At 35.8% G+C, this 23,099-nt stretch overlaps 1 protein-coding gene across 7 annotated transcripts in view; it reads left to right on the top strand.

Annotated features, from left to right (window-relative positions):
* Positions 1 to 23,099, top strand: part of FAT1 (FAT atypical cadherin 1) — a 105,236-nt gene that overhangs the window by 70,808 nt on the left and 11,329 nt on the right. For all 7 annotated transcript variants that reach the window (XR_003572863.1, XM_027898663.1, XM_027898661.1 and 4 more), the window contains 12 exons: positions 281 to 556; positions 770 to 980; positions 3,072 to 7,139; positions 7,761 to 7,957; positions 9,344 to 9,497; positions 10,963 to 11,196; positions 12,500 to 12,889; positions 14,075 to 14,289; positions 14,688 to 14,825; positions 15,127 to 15,270; positions 17,635 to 17,832; positions 21,750 to 22,551. Coding sequence is in view for 6 of the 7 variants with exons in the window: in XM_027898663.1 (XP_027754464.1) it covers positions 281 to 556; positions 770 to 980; positions 3,072 to 7,139; positions 7,761 to 7,957; positions 9,344 to 9,497; positions 10,963 to 11,196; positions 12,500 to 12,889; positions 14,075 to 14,289; positions 14,688 to 14,825; positions 15,127 to 15,270; positions 17,635 to 17,832; positions 21,750 to 22,551 (7,027 nt within the window). In the remaining variant the exon portion in view is untranslated. The remainder of the gene's footprint in view (positions 1 to 280; positions 557 to 769; positions 981 to 3,071; positions 7,140 to 7,760; positions 7,958 to 9,343; positions 9,498 to 10,962; positions 11,197 to 12,499; positions 12,890 to 14,074; positions 14,290 to 14,687; positions 14,826 to 15,126; positions 15,271 to 17,634; positions 17,833 to 21,749; positions 22,552 to 23,099) is intronic.

Raw genomic sequence — 23,099 nt, 5'->3', positions numbered from 1 at the left:
ATTGCTTTTTGTCTTGCTTTAGATAAAAATAATTCTCTTTAAGATATCTTACTCTAAGAGATTTCTGGTTGTAGAGTTTTCTGGTTTGACTTCGGGGAAGGTGAGGCAGATTTGGGTTTAGTAAGAGTCTCCTCTTGGATCTTTCCTGCTCCCAGAAAAATAAAATTGTCCTGTGGTGGAATTATTTCAGTATAAAGGTCTGATTTTTAATGAAATAGCTTCCTTTCATCTGTTTACCAAATATCATCAATGCTTTCCCCTTCCCATTCTACCATTTCAGGTGTACATCAAAGTTATAGACACAAATAATCACAGGCCTCAGTTTTCTGCTTCAAAATACGAAATTGTTATACCTGAAGATACCGCACCAGAGACAGAAATTCTTCAAGTCAGTGCCACAGACAGAGATGAGAAGAATAAACTGATTTATACGATGCAGGGCAGCACTGATCCCATCAGTCTTAAAAAGTTTCGTCTGGACCCTGCAACTGGCTCTCTTTATACGGCAGAAAAACTGGATCATGAGACCATGAACCAGCATATTCTTACAATAATGGTAAATAAACACAAGATTTCTTCTGTTGTCAATGACAAACAGATACTTTTTAACATCTTTTGTCCCCATAATTCAAACATTTATTGGTACGTTTAATTTGTATGCAGTCTTTGACCCTGTGACTGGAACAGATTGAATCTTGAATTGTTACTCACATTTAATGAACCGCTGCAATAACAGTGCCAATTACTAGTAATATGCTAACTGTTGCAGGTCCGAGATCAAGATGTTCCCGTGAAGCGCAACTACGCCAGAGTCGTCATTAACGTTAGTGATACAAATGATCACGCTCCGTGGTTCACCAGCTCTGCCTATGAAGGACGGGTGTACGAGTCAGCAGCTGTTGGATCAGCAGTACTCCAGGTTACAGCATTAGATAAGGACAAAGGAAAAAACGCAGAAATTATGTACTCTATTGAATCAGGTATATTGACTTCCTTACATCTTCAGTTTATTTTGAAACAGTGCCTGCTGATACTCTGTTTCAGTGGTAGACATTTGAAAACATAGCTGTAAAAAAAAAAAACGGGACAGTGCAAATTTTAAGTGTCATATTCTGAGAGATGTATTGAAGATACAGCCTCAGAGCATTTAAAAGAAGACTACAAATATTCATCTCAATCCCTTAGCTATTTATGTTACCTTGTAGGTGTATTTGGAACATTATAGTAGTAGGAGAAGCAAAAGGTACCTTTTAACCCTTAAAATGTTCATTAGAAATGACAGACATTAAATTCAGGTCTAAAAAATGCATTGTTTTGCAAATGTTAAGTTACATTTCTTGTGGCATGGGCAAAGCAAAGGATTTGGTGAAAAGAGTAAGAGCCTGAGACAAGAGCTTTTATGTTTAGTATAATGCGAAAGTAAAAAGCTTAAAAATAACTTTAAAATATCCATATACTTAATCCCCAGATAATCCCAGTTTTTAAATTAATCTTTCTGGTAGATGTATCAAGGAATGGGTTGCTTTCCTTGGTTCCCACTGGCTGATTTTTGGTAATGGGACTTCTATTCTGGTCTATTTGGCATTAAGCCTCCTTTCAGATTGCAGGCCAGAAAAGAGTATTAGGTATGCCTGTGTATTTTTAATGTCAGAATATCTTCCTGAATTTGTCTAGAACTATGTGATTTCAAATTATGACAATTTTGAATAATATGAAAACAGTATTGACATTCATTGAGTTCACTTACCAGAGGGAAGTGTGTTTTGGTTCAGGCCATTCAATCTGGATACAAGTTTGCCATTGCCAGAGTCCTGAGCTATGTAGACACTATGACTGGGAAAAAAGTTATTTATATTTCATTACCTGTCTGCAGTACTACTTTCAAGGTAGAAAATAAATTAAAATAAAAATCCCAGTAACAAGCATAAGAAACTGTATATAAAAGAGAACAATAGATAAAAAGTTATTCAGTTACTGTTGCATGCAAAATGAGATGCCAAATGCTTTGTAAAATTGTTTACTGTAAATATTTTCCTTTTCTTCCCCAAAGTGTTGTTTTGATATGAAAACATACTTAAACATTGTATTTAAACAAAGCTCTGTTTATGATTCTCTGAATTCATGTATTTAAGTGTCTCACAAGTTACTTAAAATGTATGTTTGTTTTCTGTTATTTCTAGGAATATGACATTTACTGTGTTCTAAGCATATGGAAGGAGCATTCCTTAAATGCTTGTCATAGCTACTTAGATTTGTAATGGGATATTCTAAGAATGCCGCTGTGTTTAAGAGTCTCCACTAAAAAAAAAAAAAAACCAACCAACAAACCCCCACAAAATCTTGCCTACTCATGTGCATAACTCAGAAGTTCTTAATGAATTTTTTCTATGCTGAGAAAGTGTTTTTAGTAATGTGATTTTTTTTAGGGAAGTAAAATGTTAGATCTTGCCATATTTAGTACATGAGCCAAATATTACATGCAGTTCATTTATATATTTGAAAATATGAAGCAAATAAGTGTATATCAAATGGCAACTGGTTTTTCTCAGGAGTTATTATTTTTCTTCTAATATTATCACAGCAAATAAGTTGTCTGTGTATCAATAGGAAGTTAAGAGAGAGAGAACTATCATTCCAATTCAAAAAGATGGCTTTTGAAATAGCAATTTAAACAATACTTGCATAAACAAATAAGATTCACAAGTGTTTATTCCTTAAAACCCTTATTTTTCAAAACAGTATTTTAGATTATAAAATGTAACTTTTATTCCACTGATGTTAACTTCTGAATGGAAATTTCTTTACCTACCATAGATACTTACGTTAGCTAAACCAAAATTGTAGCATTTCTTTTCAAGGCTTTCCTAACTATATTTTACGCAATATTTCCACAAGTAAACTTAGAATCGCTGCTAACTCTTGATTACAGAAAACTTTCCAGAAAAGCTAACAATATTTGTCAAAAAAACTTTGTATTCTATCTATGTCTCTTTGAGATATAGAGGTAAATAAGAAGTCATCCTTTAAATTCTGTACACCTCTTTCTTAATTGCTTTTCTCTTTCTTCACAGGGAATATTGGAAATTCCTTCCTTATTGATCCCATTTTCGGCATGATTAAAATTGCAAAGGAATTAGATCGTAGTAACCAGGAAGAATACAACCTGATGGTAAAAGCTACAGACAAAGGAGACCCTCCAATGAGTGAAGTAACCTCTGTGCACATATTTGTTACGGTTTCTGATAACGCCTCACCAAAATTCACAGCCAAAGAATATTCTACAGAAATCAGTGAAAGTGCCAGCATTGGTAGTTTTGTTGGAATGGTTACAGCATACAGTCAGTCTTCTGTAGTTTATGAAATAAAAGATGGTAACACAGATGATGCCTTTGCTATCAACCCGAACTCAGGTGTCATTGTTTCTCAGAAGATACTCGATTTTGAAACTTTGCCTTTTTACACTCTAACTGTGCAGGGAACAAACATGGCTGGCTTGTCCACTAATGCAACAGTTTTGGTACATCTTCGGGATGAGAATGACAATACACCGATTTTTATGCAGCCTGAATATACAGGACTCATCAGTGAATCAGCTTCAATTAACAGTGTGGTTCTGACTGACAAGAATATCCCATTAGTAATTCGAGCTACAGATGCTGATAAAGAATCTAATGCTTTGCTTGTTTATCAAATTGTTGAACCATCTGTCCGCAAGTATTTTGCCATTGATTCCAGCACTGGTGCCATTCGGACAGTAATGAGTCTGGACTATGAGGAGACAAATATTTTCCACTTCTCAGTGCAAGTACATGATATGGGGACACCACGTCTATATGCAGAATATGCAGCTAATGTTACTATTTATGTAATTGACATCAATGATTGCCCTCCTGTGTTTTCAAGAGAGTTATATGAGACATCCATTCTGGTTCCAACCTATAAAGGCGTGAAAGTCATCAGTGTAAATGCCACTGATGCTGATTCAGGCATTTTTTCCCAATTAATTTATTCCATTATTGAAGGCAACATTGGAGAAAAATTTTCAATAAACCCTAAGACTGGAGATATAACAGTACAAAATACAACTCAGTTAAGAAGCAGATACGAATTAACAGTGAGAGCATCTGATGGCAGATTTGCAAGCACTGCATCTGTAAAAATTAATGTGAAAGAAAGCAAGGCAAGCCAGCTGAAGTTCACACAGAGTTCTTACTCTGCAACAGTGCAGGAGAATTCCACAGAGGCAAAAACAATAGCTGTTGTTACTGCTATAGGGAATCAAATAAATGAGCCTTTGTTTTACCATATTCTAAATCCAGATAGCAGATTTAAAGTAAGCCCAACTTCAGGAGTCCTTTCAACAACAGGAATACCATTTGATCGTGAACAGCAAGAATCTTTTGATGTGGTCATAGAAGTGACAGGGGAAAATAAACCATCAGTTGTTGCACACATTGTAGTTAAAGTCACAGTGGAAGATGTAAATGATAATGCTCCATTTTTTGTCAATCTTCCATATTATGCAGTTGTTAAAGTAGACTCTGAAGCAGGCCATGTTATTCAGCGTGTCACTGCAGTAGATAAAGATACAGGCAGAAATGGAGAGGTGCATTACTATCTCAAAGAACATCATGAACACTTCCAAATTGATCCCACTGGTGAAATCTCACTGAAGAAGAAGTTTGAACCAGACACACTAAATAAAGAGTATCTGGTTACAGTAGTGGCAAAAGATGGAGGAGAGCCTGCTTTCTCTGCTGAAGTTACAGTCCCAATTACGGTTATGAGTAAAGCTATGCCAGTGTTTGAGAAGCCTTTCTACAGTGCAGAGATACCAGAAAACATTCAACTCCATAGTCCTGTGGTACATGTACAAGCGAACAGCCCAGAAGGACTTAAGGTGTTTTACAGCATCACTGGTGGAGATCCTTTCAATCAGTTCACTATCAACTTCAACACTGGAGTTATAAACGTTGTTGCCCCACTTGATTTTGAGTCTCACCCCGCCTATAAACTGAGTGTTCGAGCAACAGACTCCCTAACTGGGGCACATGCTGATGTGTTTGTAGACATAATAGTGGAAGACATCAATGATAACCCTCCTGTGTTTACGGAGCAATCTTACACTGTAACACTTTCTGAAGCATCTGTTGTTGGAACATCTGTTGTAAAAGTGAGTGCTACAGACAGCGATTCTGGAAACAATAGGGGGATTTCCTATCACTTGGTTGAGGATAATAGTGAAAGTCATGACTACTTTCACATAGACAGCAGCACTGGACTCATTCTTACAGCAAGAACTTTGGACTATGAACAACTCAAACAACACAAGTTACTAATAAGGGCCATAGACGGTGGCATGCTGCCCTTGAGCACTGATGTCGTCGTAACTGTTGACGTAACTGATCTCAATGATAACCCCCCTCTTTTTAGCCGATTGCTTTATGAAGCTAAAATTAGTGAACTGGCCCCTCGAGGGCATTTTGTGACATGTGTGCAGGCCTCAGATGCAGATAGTTCGGATGTTGACAAGCTGGAGTACTCCATTCTGACAGGCAACGATGAGAAGAATTTTGTAATTAATAGTAAAACTGGCATTATCACCTTCTCAAACCTACGCAGACAGACACTAAAGTCACGTTATAATCTCAATGTGTCTGTTTCTGATGGGGTCTTCAGAAGCTCAGCCCAAGTCCATATAACTGTAACCAGTGCCAACATGCACAGTCCTGTTTTCAGCCAGAATGAATATGAGGTTGAACTAGCTGAAAATGCTCCATTGCATACTTTGGTGACTCAAGTTAAAGCAACAGATGAAGATTCTGGTACACATGGCCACATCACTTACCACATTGTGAATGACTTTGCCAAAGACAGATTTTATACAAATGAGAGAGGGCAAATATTTACGTCTGAAAAGCTTGACCGTGAAACACAAGCGGAAAAAGTAATTGCAATTAGTTTAATGGCCAAAGATTCAGGAGGAAAAGTTGCTTTCTGTACTGTTAATGTAATACTTACAGATGACAATGATAACGCTCCTCAATTCCGAGCCACAGAATATAAAGTAAATATTGGATCTGATGTTCCACGGGGTACTTCTGTCGTTAAAGTCTGGGCATCTGATGCTGATGAGGGTACAAATGCAGATATCACATATGCTATTGAAGCAGAGTCTGAAAATGTAAGAGAGAATTTGGAAATCGATTCATTGTCTGGTATAATTACTACAAAAGAAAGCTTAATTGGTTTGGAAAATGAGTTTCTTACTTTCCTTGTTAGAGCAATTGATGGTGGATCCCCCCAAAAAGAGTCAGTTGTTCCTGTCTATGCTAGAATACTCCCACCAGAAGTGCCTCCTCCAAAGTTTTCAGAACCATTTTATTCTTATGCAGTTTCTGAAGACATTCCAATTGGGACTGTGATAGATGTTATCAAAGCAGAGCATAATCAGACTTTACTATATAGTCTGATTAAAGGGAACACTCCTGAAAGCAACAGAGATGACTTTTTTGTGATTGACCGACAAACCGGAGAGTTGAAACTTGAGAAGAATCTTGATCATGAAACAACTAAGTGGTACCAGTTCTCAGTTCGAGCACAGTATCCAAATGAAGATTACAATGTTGTTTCCTCAGTAGAGGTAAGCATTCAGGTAAAAGATGCAAATGATAACAAACCCATTTTGGAGTCCAATCCATATGAAGCATTCATCGTAGAAAACACACCAGCTGGAACAAGAGTCATACAGGTTAAAGGAACTGACTTAGATTCGGGACTCAATGGGCAGGTTACTTACAGCTTGGATCCTTCTCAAGAGCTGGACGTTATAGAGTCTTTTGCCATAAACATGGAGACTGGCTGGATTACCACTCTTAAAGAACTCGATCATGAGAAACGAGACAAATACAAAATCACAGTGGTTGCATCTGACCGGGGCGAAAAAATTCAGCTGTCTTCTATGGCTGTAGTTGAAGTTACTGTTACAGATGTGAATGATAATCCTCCACGGTTTACTGCGGAGATATATAAAGGAACAGTCAGTGAGGATGACCCTCCTGGTGGGGTAATTGCTATACTGAGTACAACTGATGCTGACACAGAAGAAACCAACAGACAAGTCTTTTATTACATTACAGGTAAGTCTTTTGGGGTAATGTCAGAATAATCATTTGAATGGTCTTGGAATGATGTGTGATATAACTTACTTGCAAATCATTTCAAAGATTATTTGAAATCGTAGAGCTGCAAAGAGAGGATGTGTGTCTTAGTATGCATATTAAAAAGTTCAGTGGAAAAATTAGGTTTAGAAAGGTCTTTTCTTTGTTTCATGTATGCCTTGCTTATAATGCTTTCCTTATGTTTATTGTTTACTTATATCTCAAATTTTATTTTAAAAATATACTAATGATGTCTTTAAAGAACAAATGAAAGAATTTTCACAAAATAATAGGCTATTAATGTCCAATGGAGTATTTTGTTGCTTTTAATTAGTGTTTGTCTTGATGTGATGTTTTCTATAATGCTACATGAATTTCTACATTGATTTTTATGGATTCTGTTTGCCATAGTTTAATTTGTTGTATGAGCATCTACTGACAATTTCTACCTCAGAAATGAAGCTGTCTCTCTCTAAAGCCACAGAGTGGGTGCTTATTTGCGTTTACTTTTTTTTCTTTTTGACTATACCTTAATTTTGATAAAGTTACAGTAGCAATCTCTGTCTTGTCTTTAAATAAATATTTCTTTTCATATTTCAGGAGGTGATCCTTTGGGGCAGTTTGCTATTGAAAATATACAGAATGAATGGAAGGTCTATGTCAAAAAGCCTCTGGACAGGGAAGAAAAGGATAATTATCTTCTAAATATTACAGCTACTGACGGGACCTTTGCAACAAAAGCTGTGGTGGAGGTTAAAGTCCTTGATGCTAATGATAATAGCCCTGTTTGTGAAAAGGTAGGCAAAGTCTTTCCTTCTGTGTCCAACTGCTTTCAGATGTAAAATCTACATTTCCTCTGAAATTGCTTTTCAGGAAACTGACAAATAGCTATTCCTTTTAAACTGGTAACGAAAATTTTGACGTTAAAGATAGAATACCGTCAAAAAAAAGGTACTTAATGGACACGTTTTTTAAATATCCAAAGACAATTTAATGATGGAATTTTGACACTCAATGGGTATTTGAAGAATATAAGGATAATTGTAGTATATTCCTCCTGTGTTAATGCATGTTTTGTCCAAAAGGAATTGTTTTAAGCTGCAGCCATGATAGTTTATATATGCTTTATTTTATGAAAGAAGCAAGGTCTCAAAGAAGGCTGTATAACATCACTTAGTTGATACATGTGTGTATTTCCTGTGATAAAGAGTTGAAAAAACTAGAATGTTATCTTGCAGTTGCACTTAGCAACACCAAAAATCTGTAATCCATAAATGTTTTCTTGTTTGAAAGCTGTCTACCTTACCACATTTGATAGTCTGCAAAAATGGACATGAAAAATTAGAAGTGGAAAAATCCAGAAAGGTGGCCCTTGCAAGATGTGTAATTGCCTTACAAGGAAACCCAGCTTTTTGGGGGTTTTGTGTTGTTTTTGTTTTTTTTTTTTTTTTTTACTTTAGCACATTTGGACTTTTCGTAGTTGAACACATATTTGATATTACCAGGTAGAAATCTTGCCTTGTACTTGGAAGGGCAACATTGTGTTTTTCTTAGTTGATGTTTATGTTGGTTATATACAGACTGCCAAGTCAGAGTTATTTTTTTTTTTCTTTTTCCCTTTGTTAATATTGGTGTTATAAGGCTCAGTACTTAAAATTTAATGTACATTCATGAGATTGTTGAGCTGCAGGGGTGCTTAGTGCCTTTAAATTCTAAATCCTTTCTCCTAATTTTTTATTTTATCTAAAAGCTTTTGTGTCACTACAAGAAAGGTAGATGTCAATTTCTTGTAGATTGAGACAGGCCTGGAAAAGATGATCAACCAAAAGAGTTAAAAATGAAATTAAGAAAAATTTATAATTACTATTTTGGGAATGCATTTAATTATTATTTAATCATTTACAAGTGTTTAGAGTTCTTAGCAATGCAGTGATGTTCAAGAGTCCCTATAGATGCAGTATTAAATACTTTTCTAAATAATCTTTTCTAAAAATGGGAAGTAATTAATTAGAAAATCATAAGTTCTTTTAATTTTCAGCTGTTTCATCCTCTAGTTCACTTCATATGTTACCAAACATTCAAACAGAATATTATTTCCTCTGTCATTCCTTTTTCCCCTTGCCTTTCCAAGCTCTGCTTACTTCATATGTTTAATCTTTCAATGTAACTTTAAAATCTTGCAGACTTTATACACTGAGTCCATTCCTGAGGATGCCCTTCCTGGCAAACTGATAATGCAGGTATCTGCTACAGATGCAGATATTCGTTCCAATGCAGAAATTACTTACACACTGCATGGCACAGGAGCAGAAAAATTCAGACTCACTCCAGACACAGGTAAAAATATATTATACACTGTACAAGATGCCAGTCATCACCTCATTTTATAAAATGTTTTACTATTACAGTAAGACATACATAAATGTTAGTACTTAAACTTTCTTCTAAGGGTTGCTTTATTGTACATCTGTTTAAAGTGTGGGTTTCTACTACACAAATACTAATAACATACTGAATAAAAGTCAGGCAAATGGAAAGTATTTTAATAGATGAGGAACTAAAGAGTAAACAGGTAATTGCCTTTAAGCCAGAAACTTCTGTACTGAAGTGACTGAGTTAAAGTAGGCTATAAAATATGTTCTTTTCATATTCATTGTAGTAGTAGTAGCAATAATGGTTTATTGCTGAAAATATCTTTGCCATTATTTGTTTTGGTATATTAAATGGGATGAGATATACTAAATTTGAGGAGCAACAAATTTTCTTTCCATAGTAAACACCAAAAGCACCTCCAGTTTTATTGGCAGCATTATGTAAATAAAATTAACTTTTAACTTGCATGATTTTGGTTTTCATGGCATTTGTGTGTTCTGGATTATAGTCTTGGTCACAGCTAATGCCAAAATCCTGTACTGTGCAGGCTGCAGGAGACAAGCAGTAGGAAGGGAGTAGTAAACAATAAAGAGAAAAATGAAATAAGTTAAATACAAAGATGTAGGGGAAATACAGAGATTAGAATACGTCAGTGACAAAATAAATAAGAAGGACCTTACCTTGTGGGTCTGGTGGTTTTTTTTTTACTTTAAGTGTCACCTGTGTGATGTGCTAGTATATTGTTGCATAAATTCAGAATTGATAGGGCTAGAATACTCTTGAACAGTATTTTGTCAGCATTTCGTATTACTTTTTTGAATTGGTTAAAAGGAGGCAATGACTACACGTAGTACTTTTCTTTTTTTCTGTCACTTTGGAAAGAAAGTATGTCTTAAGACTTCTGCATGTTTGTCTGTAGTAGCAGGTTATATCTGATAGTGTGAATAGCTCTGTTTATTCAGTGAATGTTAGAGGAGGAAATGTCAATAGCTGTGGAAGGAATACAACTAAATAACCCAGAAAGATCAGGCATGGGTTTAGCCTTGCATTTTCTTAAAGACAGAGTTCTAATATTTTCATTGTCTTTGCATGAATACATATGGATTTGTGCATGCATACACGTTCTTTCTCTTTTTGCACCATCAGATAGTTTTGCTTTAACTAATTTCTGTTCCAAGAACAGCATTGGGGATAAAGAAAAAAGAGGATTTTAGTGTTAAATCTTTTTAAGTTGAAAAGGCAGGTCACTTGCATGCTTTGGCCAAAGTGGAGCTCATTAGTGCAGTACAGCTATTGACTTAGACACTGATGAAATTACTGCAAAGAAGAAAATTGTTGTTTAGTTTTTCTGATTTTAGAGGAAAACATGTTTAGGGATACTTGAAGTCTTGCAACTTACTTCAGCTTACATATGTTTTTCTGTTTGTAGGTGAACTGAAAACATTAATGGCACTTGATCGTGAACAGCAAGCAGTTTATCATCTTCTAGTGAAAGCCACAGATGGAGGAGGAAGATTCTGCCAAGCTAATATTATTCTAACTCTGGAAGATGTGAATGATAATGCCCCAGAGTTTACAACTGATACTTACTCCATTACAGTATTTGAAAACACAGAGCCTAAAACCCTTTTGACAAGAGTGCAGGCAACGGATGCAGATGCAGGTATGCATTCTTTGGCTGATACTTTTTGTCATGGTTTCAAAGTTATAGTAGTGTTTATTTAGTCTTATCCTGAGAGGTGTCAAGTGTTTCAGTAGAACTGACAGAAGTTCAATACCACTCAGGATTAGACTCCTGAAAGATACATTTAGGTCTGCTAAATCATGTAACACCTGACTTCCATGTGTGAGTAGCTTGGAAGACATCTGTTTTGTGTGTCTGCAAAAAAGAAGAGAGGGGAGAAAGACAAAATATAGGATATTTTTAGTGTGGTAAGATATTAATATTATAATGGGTTAGGTTCATCCTTATTCTCCTGATGTAAGGAAAAGGACTGTCAAGCCACATGTGTTCATATGAATGTGCATTCATAGATTTTTGAATGTGTGCTTCTCAGGCTAGCCATCAATGATCATACTATAAAAGAACCCTGGTCACTTGTAACTTTCTGTGTATGACACTGCATTAAGATTTTTGCTGTCTCTTTATCTTCATTGTTCAGTTACAAGTATCTAAGTGAACATGAACTGAAAACGACATTAGAAGGAGTTTGTTCATAGGCTTTGTTGTAAGGAATACAACAGCATAAAATATTTTTAGAAGTGTATGACTTCCATTTATCATCAGTGTATAATCAAGAGATATTTATTAATGAATAGTTGCCTCAGTCCTGTGAAACAACTGAACTGATTTGAGCTTTGATAAAGTTAGGTTGCTCATTTGGAAGGTAACGACAGATGTTTTCACACTTCACAAGTCACTGAAGCTTTCAGGAAGACTGAAATACTTTGTCCTCAAACCTATAATTTGCTTGTTTGTCTTTTTTATATAGAAAGGTTGCCAGAAATTATGTTCCTGGTAATTTTGGGGCATGGTTCTTAGATAAATTTACTGGTATGGAGCCTAGTTATTTGATACAGCCTAACTCTCCCATACCCTCCTCTGTTATTTCAAGCCTGCTAAGCAGATGCTGTTGTTCTAAAGTTATAATATATTTGTATTATATTGTATTATAATTATATTTGTATTAGTAATTGTTTCATATTAGCTAGTACTGTGACTGAAGCAGAACCACGCTTCATGTTTTCTCTGTGATAGAAAATCAGTGCAATGAAGTCTTAGCGTAATTTTCTTTTTGGAAATTACTCTGCCCTTCACAAGAGCCTTTAACTCCTGCTAAAATTTACTTTTAACACGAATGATAATATTTAGCACGCATGTTTTATTTCTATAGCTATAAGAACAATTATTATGCTGGTGTATTTTAACAGCTGCTTTGTACTTGAAAATTATTTTCAAAATGCAGGCATGAACCGTAAAATCCTTTATTCACTGGTGAACTCTGCAGAGGGGCAATTCTCTATTGATGAATTCTCTGGAATCATTCATTTGGAGAAGCCTTTGGATCGAGAATTACAAGCTGTGTACACACTAACTTTAAAGGCTACAGATGAAGGTTTACCTCGAAGACTATCTTCAACAAGTAGTCTTATAGTTTCTGTTTTGGATATAAATGATAATCCACCCGTATTTGAGCATAGGGAATATAGTGCAAGTGTATCAGAGGACATTTTGGTTGGAACTGAAGTTCTCCAGATCTACGCTGCAAGCAGGGACATTGAAGCCAATGCTGAAATCACATACTCAATAGTCAGTGGGAATGAACATGGAAAATTCAGCATCGATTCAACGACAGGTAACAGATTACAACTGTGAATATACTTTAGGCTAATCAAGCACAATACTATACTGTGTTCTGCATTAATTCAACCAAATAGGTTGGTTATGTATCATTTCTGTGCATCATCCTGACTGTAAAGTGGCTGCTACTGTCTTTTCACCCATTTTGCCAACATGCTTACTAGAGGAGTATTAAAGATTGCAGAATAGGAACTTTATTTGTTGCTGCTCGGATAAGATTCATTTAGCTGTCAAGAGTAAGGGTTTCCTAACTGGAATACCCCCCACCCTGGGGGCAGAGGGGGTGGAAAGGCATAGATCTGTAGTGATAGAAGAATAATAGTCTTTTCACAAAAGAATATATAATCATATAACCAGAATGAACGGCCAGACTTGGTAAAAGAAATTAAATTGATTGGGAAAACTAGTCATTGGCCCACAAAGACAGTCATCCTAGAGGAGTTTGATACAGCATTAAAGAGGTTGGACTATTCTGTTCAACCATATACCCAGCATGACAGTGGAGATTTTAGACTTGCATGATAGTTAGATTTAATCTCAGATACTATTTAGGTTCTGTAGAGAATTTTTCCTTATTAATGATAATTCTTTGTTAAAAATCAATATACGCCTTGGTTCTAGTTTTGTTTTCAAACAGTTCTTTTTCTACAACTAATTTCTGGTAAAGTTTGTTGGGTTTGTTTGTTTCTTTCTTTTTAATAAGATTTCTACCCAGAAGTTCACAATAGTTAATTGTATTACTGTAATTGAAATTATAATTCTTCCAGCTGCTTTTTTCTATGTGCATGCTGGTACTGTAGTATAGAACTACTTTGCCAGATAAACTTCATATATTTGAAAGTAGGAAAAAAGTTCCAAAAAAACTCTTCCAGCTGCAAATCAGTGTGTATATTAGAGACTGCACTATCTTAACTAGTCAGTTAAAACCTCACATTACAAAATGTAAGCCAGGTGTTTTTAAAGTGTGAGTCTTTTGTAGTAATGGCAGAAACTTCTCATCTTTACTTCTTCACACAAGTAAAGTGTGATCATTTGACTGTGTAGCTCCAGCTTCACAGTGACAAATCCAAGCCCTGAAAAAGCTGAGTATTTGTCAGGCCAACATAAAAAGTTGCAATACATAATACTACAGCAATAGCAGAGTTTGAGTGAGGCTTTTTTTTTTCTTCTTCTTCCCTAGGAGCTATTTTTGTCATTGAGAGCTTGGATTATGAAAGTTCTCATGAGTACTACTTGACAGTGGAAGCTACAGATGGAGGCACGCCTTCATTAAGTGATGTTGTAACGGTGAATATTAATGTCACGGATATCAATGACAACACTCCAGTGTTTAGCCAAGACACTTACACTGCAGTAATCAGTGAAGACGCTGTGCTTGAACAATCAGTTATTACAGTATGTATTGTTTTTTTGAAAAAACACTCTGTCATGATGATCATGCTTTCCATCTTGAAGGAATCAGTATTGATTTGAAGGTGAACATAAATGAATAGATGTTTGCCACTGAGTGAATTGAAAATTTACTTTGAAAAAGTTTCAGAACCAGGGACTTCAGATGCTGTGGGAAAGTAGATTATGTTTTGTGATATATTTATGTTTTCCTCATGAGAATATGACGTCATTTTCAGAAGAAATTCAGGAAATTAAGTGATGTTGGAATGTTCTATTTGGATGGCATTTCTCTTAAAACTGAAATGTGTGAGACCAAAGCACCTCATCTTCAGGATGAGTTCATCTGAAAGGTACTAGAATCTATTTCAACCTCTTTTAAAGGAAACTGTAATGTCCCTTAGGTTATGGCAGATGATGCTGATGGACCTTCTAACAACCGCATTCACTACACAATTATAGATGGCAATCAAGGAAATCCTTTTACAATTGACCCTACCAGGGGTGAAATAAAAGTGACTAAGCTTCTAGACAGAGAAAAGGTGAGTTGTTCATGCTTTTTGAGCTGTTGAGATTAATTTAACAATACATAATTACATTTTTTTTCTATTTGTAAATTACCATTTCATGTTCTAAAATTAATATAGCTCTCATAAAGTGAAAACATGTATTTATATCAGTATTTTTGGAGAGCAAAGGGGAAGAGAAAGGATTAAATATATGAATGTAAACTTTACTAGGAGTTTATGCTAATAAACAAAAAATTAAATCAATAAAAAAAAACTGTGTTTGTTATGTTTTAGTCTTTAGTGAATTTTGGAAATTTTTTTAATTGTTTTTTAGATATCAGGATATACTTTGACAGTTCAAGCTTCAGATAATGGAAGTCCACCTAGACTTAATACAACAACAGTTAATATTGATGTTTCTGATGTAAACGATAATCCTCCAGTATTCTCAAAAGGAAACTACAGTGTTATCATCCAGGTAAATACAGATAATGAAGTAGTCAAATCAATAATGTTTTTGGACTGTTGTGACTTGAAAAATGTTGCAAGGTACAATAAATCTAATGCTTCAGTTCTGTTTTTCTGTATTTTAATTATTTAAGGTCACCAGTGAGACTGCTTGGCAAATAAGTGTTGAGGGTTACGAAGTTCCTATTGTGCAGATTATTTAGAAACTTACATTGCAAGTTCACAGAATCACAGAATGAGTCAGGTTGGAAAAGACCTCAGTGAGTCATGTGGTCCAACCTCCCTGCACAATCAGGTTTGTCCTAGAGCACACTGCAGAGGATTGCATCCAGATGCTCTTGAACCTCCCCAGTGAAGGAGACCACAGCCTCTGTGGATTCTTTGTCATGTTCCTCGTGTGTGTACATATTATACATTGCATTTATGTTTATAACATTCTTAGCATCATACAGGGATGTTAAAATACATAATAATTTTGCTATTTCTTTTTAATCTTAAGAGTTACTGCTTACAAAAAGATCTTTTAGGTACCTATTACTGTGCTGTGCTCCTTGGCATGTAGGTTAAAACCTAATTTCTGTTGGTCTCCTCTGGGATCAGAAGCAGTTAGAACAGGAGTAGTATTGCATAATGCTGCATACCAATCCTTTGACTTATTTTGCATCGTAGGAGGGTAGCAGTGAGCCAGATTCTAAAGTGGCATATACTCTTCTGATTCAAAAAACTCTACTAAAGCAAAGATAGCAGGGACAGTGTCTGTACTTCTTGTCTTCCTGAATTCAATAGAGAATAAATGAAAGGCAGCAAAGGAATTGTATTAAGACCTTTATCTAGCTCAATCCCTTGGGTCCTTCTGCTTTTGCTGATGCCTGGTCTAGTACAGTAGATCAGTGAGGATCAGGCAATGTTATCTGGTGCACTATGTCATCCTAACATACCAGTTCTGTTCAAGATGGTGTGTGTGATCTGTAAAGGTAGCTTTCTGAAATAAGACAAAGTGATTAATCTCTACCCAATATACACAGAGTATGCAAGTAAGATGTCCTGGGTCTTGCTTTAAAAAACAAACTAACAACAACAATCAAAAAACCAAACAACCAAACAGAAACCCAAAAAAACAAAACAAAACAAAAACCTGACCAAAACCAATGTAAACCCCCCAAAGACTTGTATGCTTATGTGCTATCAAAGGTATTTTCTTATCTCCAGTTAGTCTTTCTTGAAATGAATGTTAATTAACGTATCTCCTAAAACTGTGGATTATGTAGCCAGTGTTGGTAATATTTCCCTTACTCAATTAAAAATTATGACCTCTTGTTTTATAGTTCAGTCATATGAGCCTGTCCTAGTATGAAGGTAGCACAGAGGAAGCTGAAGGAGTTGCCCAGGAATGCTGGCGTGCATTTTTCCTCGTGTATTGGAGATGGACATATTTGGACATAGTCAGAAATGTGCTTAGCTATTATGGAAATCAAATTACTTTAGATGTCCAAATGTAAATATTTGTATTTTAAAATGGTGGTCCTTGTCTGTTTTGCTGAAAGGGAAAAAAGCTTCAGCTGCAATGTCTGATAACTAAATTGACTTAGTCTTTCAGGAATAAAGAGTATGCTTGTTATTGCAAGTTTTGGCAACTGTGAAGGGATAGTGTTTTGTTATTGTTGTACTTCAAAATAACGTTTCTACTTTTTTTGCTTTTAAAATATGCATTATATTTGAAAATCTAGTCAATGCTGTATAGCATGAGTATTCTGGAAGAGGTGTTAAAAGTGTTAGATAAGGTTGTATGTGTGTGTAAAGATACATGATAAGCCAAAGCATTCGGAGTGTCTGTGAAACCTCAGGCATCCACATGATGCAAACTTGAAGGGCTTTTATGATGCAAATTTTAAAGCTAGGATTTCATATTTTAGTTGGACTGTGGCTGTAGCAGCCACAGCTGTAAGTCAGAACACTAATTAGGGGCACAAGGGGTCAGATGGAGGAGTGTGTTTTTTTAATCCTCGCAGCAAAGCCATTGGATTATTCTTAGCATCTGTTTTAGTAAAATTTGAAATCTTTGATGACTTGGTAATTAGGCTACAGTAATAATTATTTAGACCAGAAGTGGAAAATGTAAAGTGTCAAGGCTGAACTACCTTTAAAAATATAATACAAAGTTTAAAAATGTACTGCCCTTCTCCTTTTACTGTTTTTTTATTTTTATTCTCAGAAGGTAGTAGTTTTTCTGAAACCATGTGGTCATTCTGATTTCTCTTAATACCAATTAACTGGTTTGACAATAATGTGGGGGTTTTTTTCTGTTGTGAAGAAGAAATCAGTGGCAGACTATACCCTCAATTTAACAAAAGCAATGTGTATTATGTATTTTTAGGAGAATAAGCCTATTGGATTTAGTGTGCTGCAACTAGTGGTGACAGACAAGGATTCTTCTCACAACGGCCCTCCATTTCTCTTTACTGTCCTGAGTGGAAATGAAGAGAACACTTTTCAGATTAACCAGCAGGGAGTTCTGACCACAAGTGCTACACTGAATCGCAAAGTGAGGGATCACTATTTACTTCACGTTAAGGTAGGATGCGCCTCCTCTAGCTGTTTTGCATTGTAAGTATTTAGTAAACTTTTCCCACTCATTCCCAGTCCACCACTTGTCTTTCTGTTACAAGATCCTGACATGCCAAGTAGTCATTTGAGGCATGTCCCTTGAGGTAACATCTTCAGAGACAAAGTTTGTTGGTTTAAATTGAAATCTACACAGGTTTAATGGGAAGTTTAATTTAACTAACAGTAGGAGTAAGTTGAAAGTAAAATGTTACTGGGTAAGTGGCCTCTGCCTTCCAGGATTCAGTTGCTGGAAAAGCCATCAGGGAACAGATCCCTGCTACTGACTGCAGAATTCCTCTTGTCCCTATCACTTTGACCCTGGAAGCTGTGTGCTGGACTACACTCATATGATAGAAACAGAGATATTGAAAGTTGCACAGTATAACAGTACTGAAAAATTTTTCTGTAGTGCCACATTCTTTTTCCAACAGCAATTGAAAACACGTTTTTTTTAAGTTTGGAAAAGTAGATCAGGTCACCTTTGTCATAGCATTGAAACTTGCAGAGCAGTACTTTGAGATCTCAGGATCTTGCAATGGAAAACACAGCATAAAACCCAAAAAATTACCTGAAATGCTATAATATGTGCTACATTTGCCACTGTTGTGCAAAAAGAACAGACCATGTACAAGGTTACATTAACCTGGTGAAGTTCTCTCAAATACTTTTTGTAACCTAGAGTAAGAAAAGTTCATACCAATTTTTTTAATCTTTTAAATTCAGTTATAAGTTAAGCAGCTGTGAAAGAGGACTTAAAATTGCTAGGCTAAAAATAGCTAGTCTTAATTATTAAACTTCTTTTCCACATTCATATTTTAATAAAAATCCTTAACTGTATTTTTACATGAGGAATTTCTTTCAATCTCCAAGTTATTGCTATACGTACTATTGCAGATAATTTCTGAGTAAACGTGCACTTGCAGAGTTTTAAAGCACCAGTGTATACTGAGTTCTGTCCACATTGGGATAATTTTGACATATTGGTACATAGTCTGTTATCTTTGGGGAAAGGAGAAAAAATTCCCACAGATACTGTAATTGCTGGTTGAGTCACTAAAATATGTTACCTGGAGGCATCAGTATAAGAACTGATATAGTTTCATTTAAAGTTTAAGAGTAGAGATGAAAAAGGGGACAAGTGTATCATTCCTCTGTTAGCCATTTGTATGTGGAATTAGTGTAGAACAAGATTCATATGTTTTATTTTAAATCTTCTCCAAGCAGTAACTAATTTCTATTTATTTTGCCTCTAAAACATATTCTTATAAATGCACTCACAGGGAATTATGTCTGTTCTATTTAGACTGTTTCACTGACTTTGTCACATTTCACGATTTAGCTGCACCTTTGGCCCTTCCTAATGTTCCTGGCTTTTCTTAAATGTGAGATACCTATCTAACATCTTCCCCTGGGTGGAATCAGGCAATTCTTTAATTTCTAAGCTACTTCCTGGTCTCTAGGCTGCTTGGAAACAGCCTGTCGGTACTTCAGCTATCTTGTCTTTAGCACAGCACTTTTCAAAGTGCCTTTTTTCTAGGGAATAAATAAGGGCTATTTTAATGGCATCCAGCAGCTAAAAAAGTGTCTTAAAACAAACGTACTCATTTAGAACAAAGACTTCTCAGACACTATAAATCATTAGAGCAGACTGTACTAATGTGCATTTTTTGTGTGCTGTACTTTTCAATCTCAGTATTTTGGACCTGTCTAATCTGTTGGTTTACAAGTTTTCCCACTGGATTTTGGAAATATGTCACCATCTTTTAATTGCCTTTTGTCATTTCACACTACTCTACCTTTTTTCAGTGAACACTGCTATTATTTGCTATATCTTATGAAACATGAGTATGAAGGTATCTAAGGCTAAAACTAGCATTACCATATCACAAGACTTCAATTCCAATGATACACACAAAACCAGAGTCATGACTTTAGTGGGAAATTATTCTTCCCTGTTCATTTAAAACAAAGATATTTCAAAGGTAGTAGGAAGCATTTTCTCAAGTTTGCACTCTGTTTAATTTCTGCACTTTCATCTTGCAGATCACAAGTTAATGACTGTATATGATCTCTTGATACCCTTTTTTCATTTTTTAGCTGACCTTCACTGCTTTCCAGTATTGACAGCTTTCACCTTAGTTGCTTTCTGAATGAATTGTTGAGGCAGTGATGATCTTAAGTTAAAGGCATGTAATTAATTAGAAAAAAACTCCAAGCAAATAAAAAAAAAAAAGAACACACAAACAACTCCCCCCATATGCACTCTACACACCCAGTACCTCCAGAAGACGTTACTTAATATGCCCATTACTTTTATTTTTGTGGTTTTAATACAAATAAGGTTGGGATTCTTTTCCTCAACAGTCACCTTACATGTGAATGCCACTCACATTTGCTTGCCCTCTTTCCAAAGGAAATAGATTATCCATTAACGAATGTCTCACAGCACTAGTGCGCGAAATCTTCAGCCATGAGTCATACAGTCCTCTGTGCCACACTCTGAAGTCTTTAGTTTAAAACCAAAACAGATTTTTAAATATCAGCACCATTGAAAAAGCATTTCTCTTGGGGTTCTTCTTTCCCACTTGCTGTCCATTTGTTATAATTTTGCTTGTCTGTTTGTTTTGAGTCTTTTCTTGTTTCCCTTGGGCATTTCTCCTGTAGCTAAACTGCCTGCCTTGTCTTGTTTCCAGGCAGAAATCTAGGCAGAACAAAACTTTGCCAATTTGAGTGCTCTCTCTCTGCCTCTCTCCCTCTCTTTCTCTTAGTATTTATGTTTGAGTAACTAAGAGAGCAAGTTTCTAGCCATGCTTTTCTTTTGGAGTTAACAGATGAAGACGTGTAGTTTTGTGAGACATGCATTACCTTTTAGAAGTGCCATGATGATGTGCACATCCAGATAGTCTTGTGCCTGGAGTTACTCCTTTTTTGCTTAAATCTGTATGAAAAATCAAAAGCAGCTTCTCTGTATAGATCTTCAAAGTGAACCTGTAGTCTCCGTAAAATTATTGCAAAATCTTTTGAACAATGCAGAGTATCTTCTACCTTCTGAGCCCTGTGTATCCCCACTGTACCTTCACATCTCTCCAGTTCTTCTTTACCTATTTCTTTTGTGTCACTTTCAGTAACTGGGAAAGAGCTCTGGGGAAAAAAGGTAGATGGGAAACAAGAGCTGAGAAACAGAAAGCAAGTGAACCCAAAGGAATCCTCTTTTCTCACTTTTCTACTCTTTTTTTGCCTCATCTTCATACAACAACAGTGTATATTTTTGTCCAGAAGGGGTGGAGAACAGGGTGTTCAAAAAGGCTTTAAAATTGAATTAGGCTGACTCTGTTAAAGAAAATTACTTTAATTGTCTGAAGCAAATAGCACTACAGGTAGGTTTTTTCCCTCTCCATGCTCAAAAATCATGAAAGACAACATAATTAGTTGTAACTTTCTGCATGTATTGTTTTCCTTTTGAAGTACTGTTTGGCATACCGCATTTAGTTTGCCTTCCAGACCACCTCCTAACTGTGATGAAGCATGCTGCACATTTCTGGTGCATGACTCATTTCAAGTTTGTAATGTGCCTCCATGCTTGATATAAAAAAGCTTCAAGCACCATCTGCTGTCTGAAATCAGCTAGTGTACATTTCCTCTGTATTTGCTACCAGTGTTAGTAGCTCCCTGGCGTTTTCAGGTAATAAGAGCACTGTAGCCTTTTAATCCTCGGAGAAGTGAAAACATGTTTGTCTATTCCTGTTTATATAAGCTTTTTAAATTTTCAGTATTAACTTTTTTTTTTTTGATAGAAAAATACATCTCTACTGTATACAGTACAAATATCTACAGTGGAATTTGAGGTAAAGCAAAAATGTAAATCTGTCCTCATTTTTCTTTTAGGTGGCAGATAACGGAAAACCACCATTGTCATCTTTGACTTATATTGACATTAGAGTTATTGAGGAAAGCATTTATTCTCCAGCAATTCTACCTCTAGAAATCTTTATCACAGCCTTTGGGGAAGAGTATTCAGGTGGTGTCATTGGAAAAATTCATGCAACAGACCAAGATGTTTACGATACTTTGACATACAGTCTGGACCCCAAAATGGAATCCTTGTTCTCAGTTTCCAGTACTGGTGGCAAACTAATAGCACATAAAAGGTTAGATGTAGGACAGTACCTCCTAAATGTCACTGTTACAGATGGAAAATTTACAACTGCAGCAGATATTACTGTACACATCAGACAAATCACACAAGATTTACTAAATCACAGTATTGCAATACGCTTTGCAAACCTGTCCCCTGAAGAATTTATTGGTGATTACTGGCGCAATTTCCAGAGAGCATTAAGAAACATCTTGGGCGTGAGGAGAAATGACATCCAGATCGTTAGTTTGCAGCCTTCTGATCCTCCTTCAAATCTTGATGTCCTCCTGAATATTGAAAAGTCTGGTAGCTCTCACCACCCAATGAGAATTTTGCTCCACAAGATAAACTCTTCTGTGCCTGACCTAGAGGAGATTTTAGGTGTCCGGATAGTTGCCGTGTTTCATAAGCTCTGTGCAGGCCTAGATTGTCCTTTGAAATTTTGTGAAGAAAAAGTAACAGTGGATGAGAACATCATGTCAACGCACAGCACAGCCAGGTTGAGTTTTGTCACTCCACGACACCACAGAACAGCAGTTTGTCTTTGTAAAGGTAAGAAAAGCAGTAAGGAAACCATATCCTTGAAAAGATAGTTCTGGTTTTAAAAAGCTATCATCTATGGGTGGAAATTTATATTACAGGACAAGATTAAAAATATTCTGTAATCCTTGCTGCAACATTTGCCTAATTTTTTTCAGAGTAAAGAGTAATTCTTCTCATTACCTCATTTAAAGAGTTGACATAATATAAGCTTATGGGAGTGGATTCTTAGTTTTTTATAGTTATACCTTTGTTTTCCATTTTATGAAAGAAGTTAATTTTTTTGTTGTTCCCTATTCTATATTGATGGCCATTTTCAGTCTTGTGTGCACAAAGGTAAGATCTTGAAAAGTTCCTTGAGTATTTCCTTATTTCTGCTTAGGGAAGTGGCCCACACAGCCAAACTTGGCTGGGAATGACAGGGTGATGTGGGAAATATTCATTAAAATACATATAAGCATACAGATTTATAGCAGCAGATTAATTTATCTTTAGCTCAGATGAAAACAACATTGCTTTTTAAAATCAAGACTTAATGTTGCTGGGTGAACTTGCACATA

This window comes from Empidonax traillii, unplaced genomic scaffold (genome assembly GCF_003031625.1).
Source record: "Empidonax traillii isolate 1590-97213 ecotype Southwest subspecies unplaced genomic scaffold, ASM303162v1 scaffold613:size471213, whole genome shotgun sequence".
NCBI classification, from domain to species: domain Eukaryota; kingdom Metazoa; phylum Chordata; class Aves; order Passeriformes; family Tyrannidae; genus Empidonax; species Empidonax traillii.
Note: the sequence above shows the minus strand (reverse complement) of the source record. Positions and strands in the feature narration are given on the sequence as shown.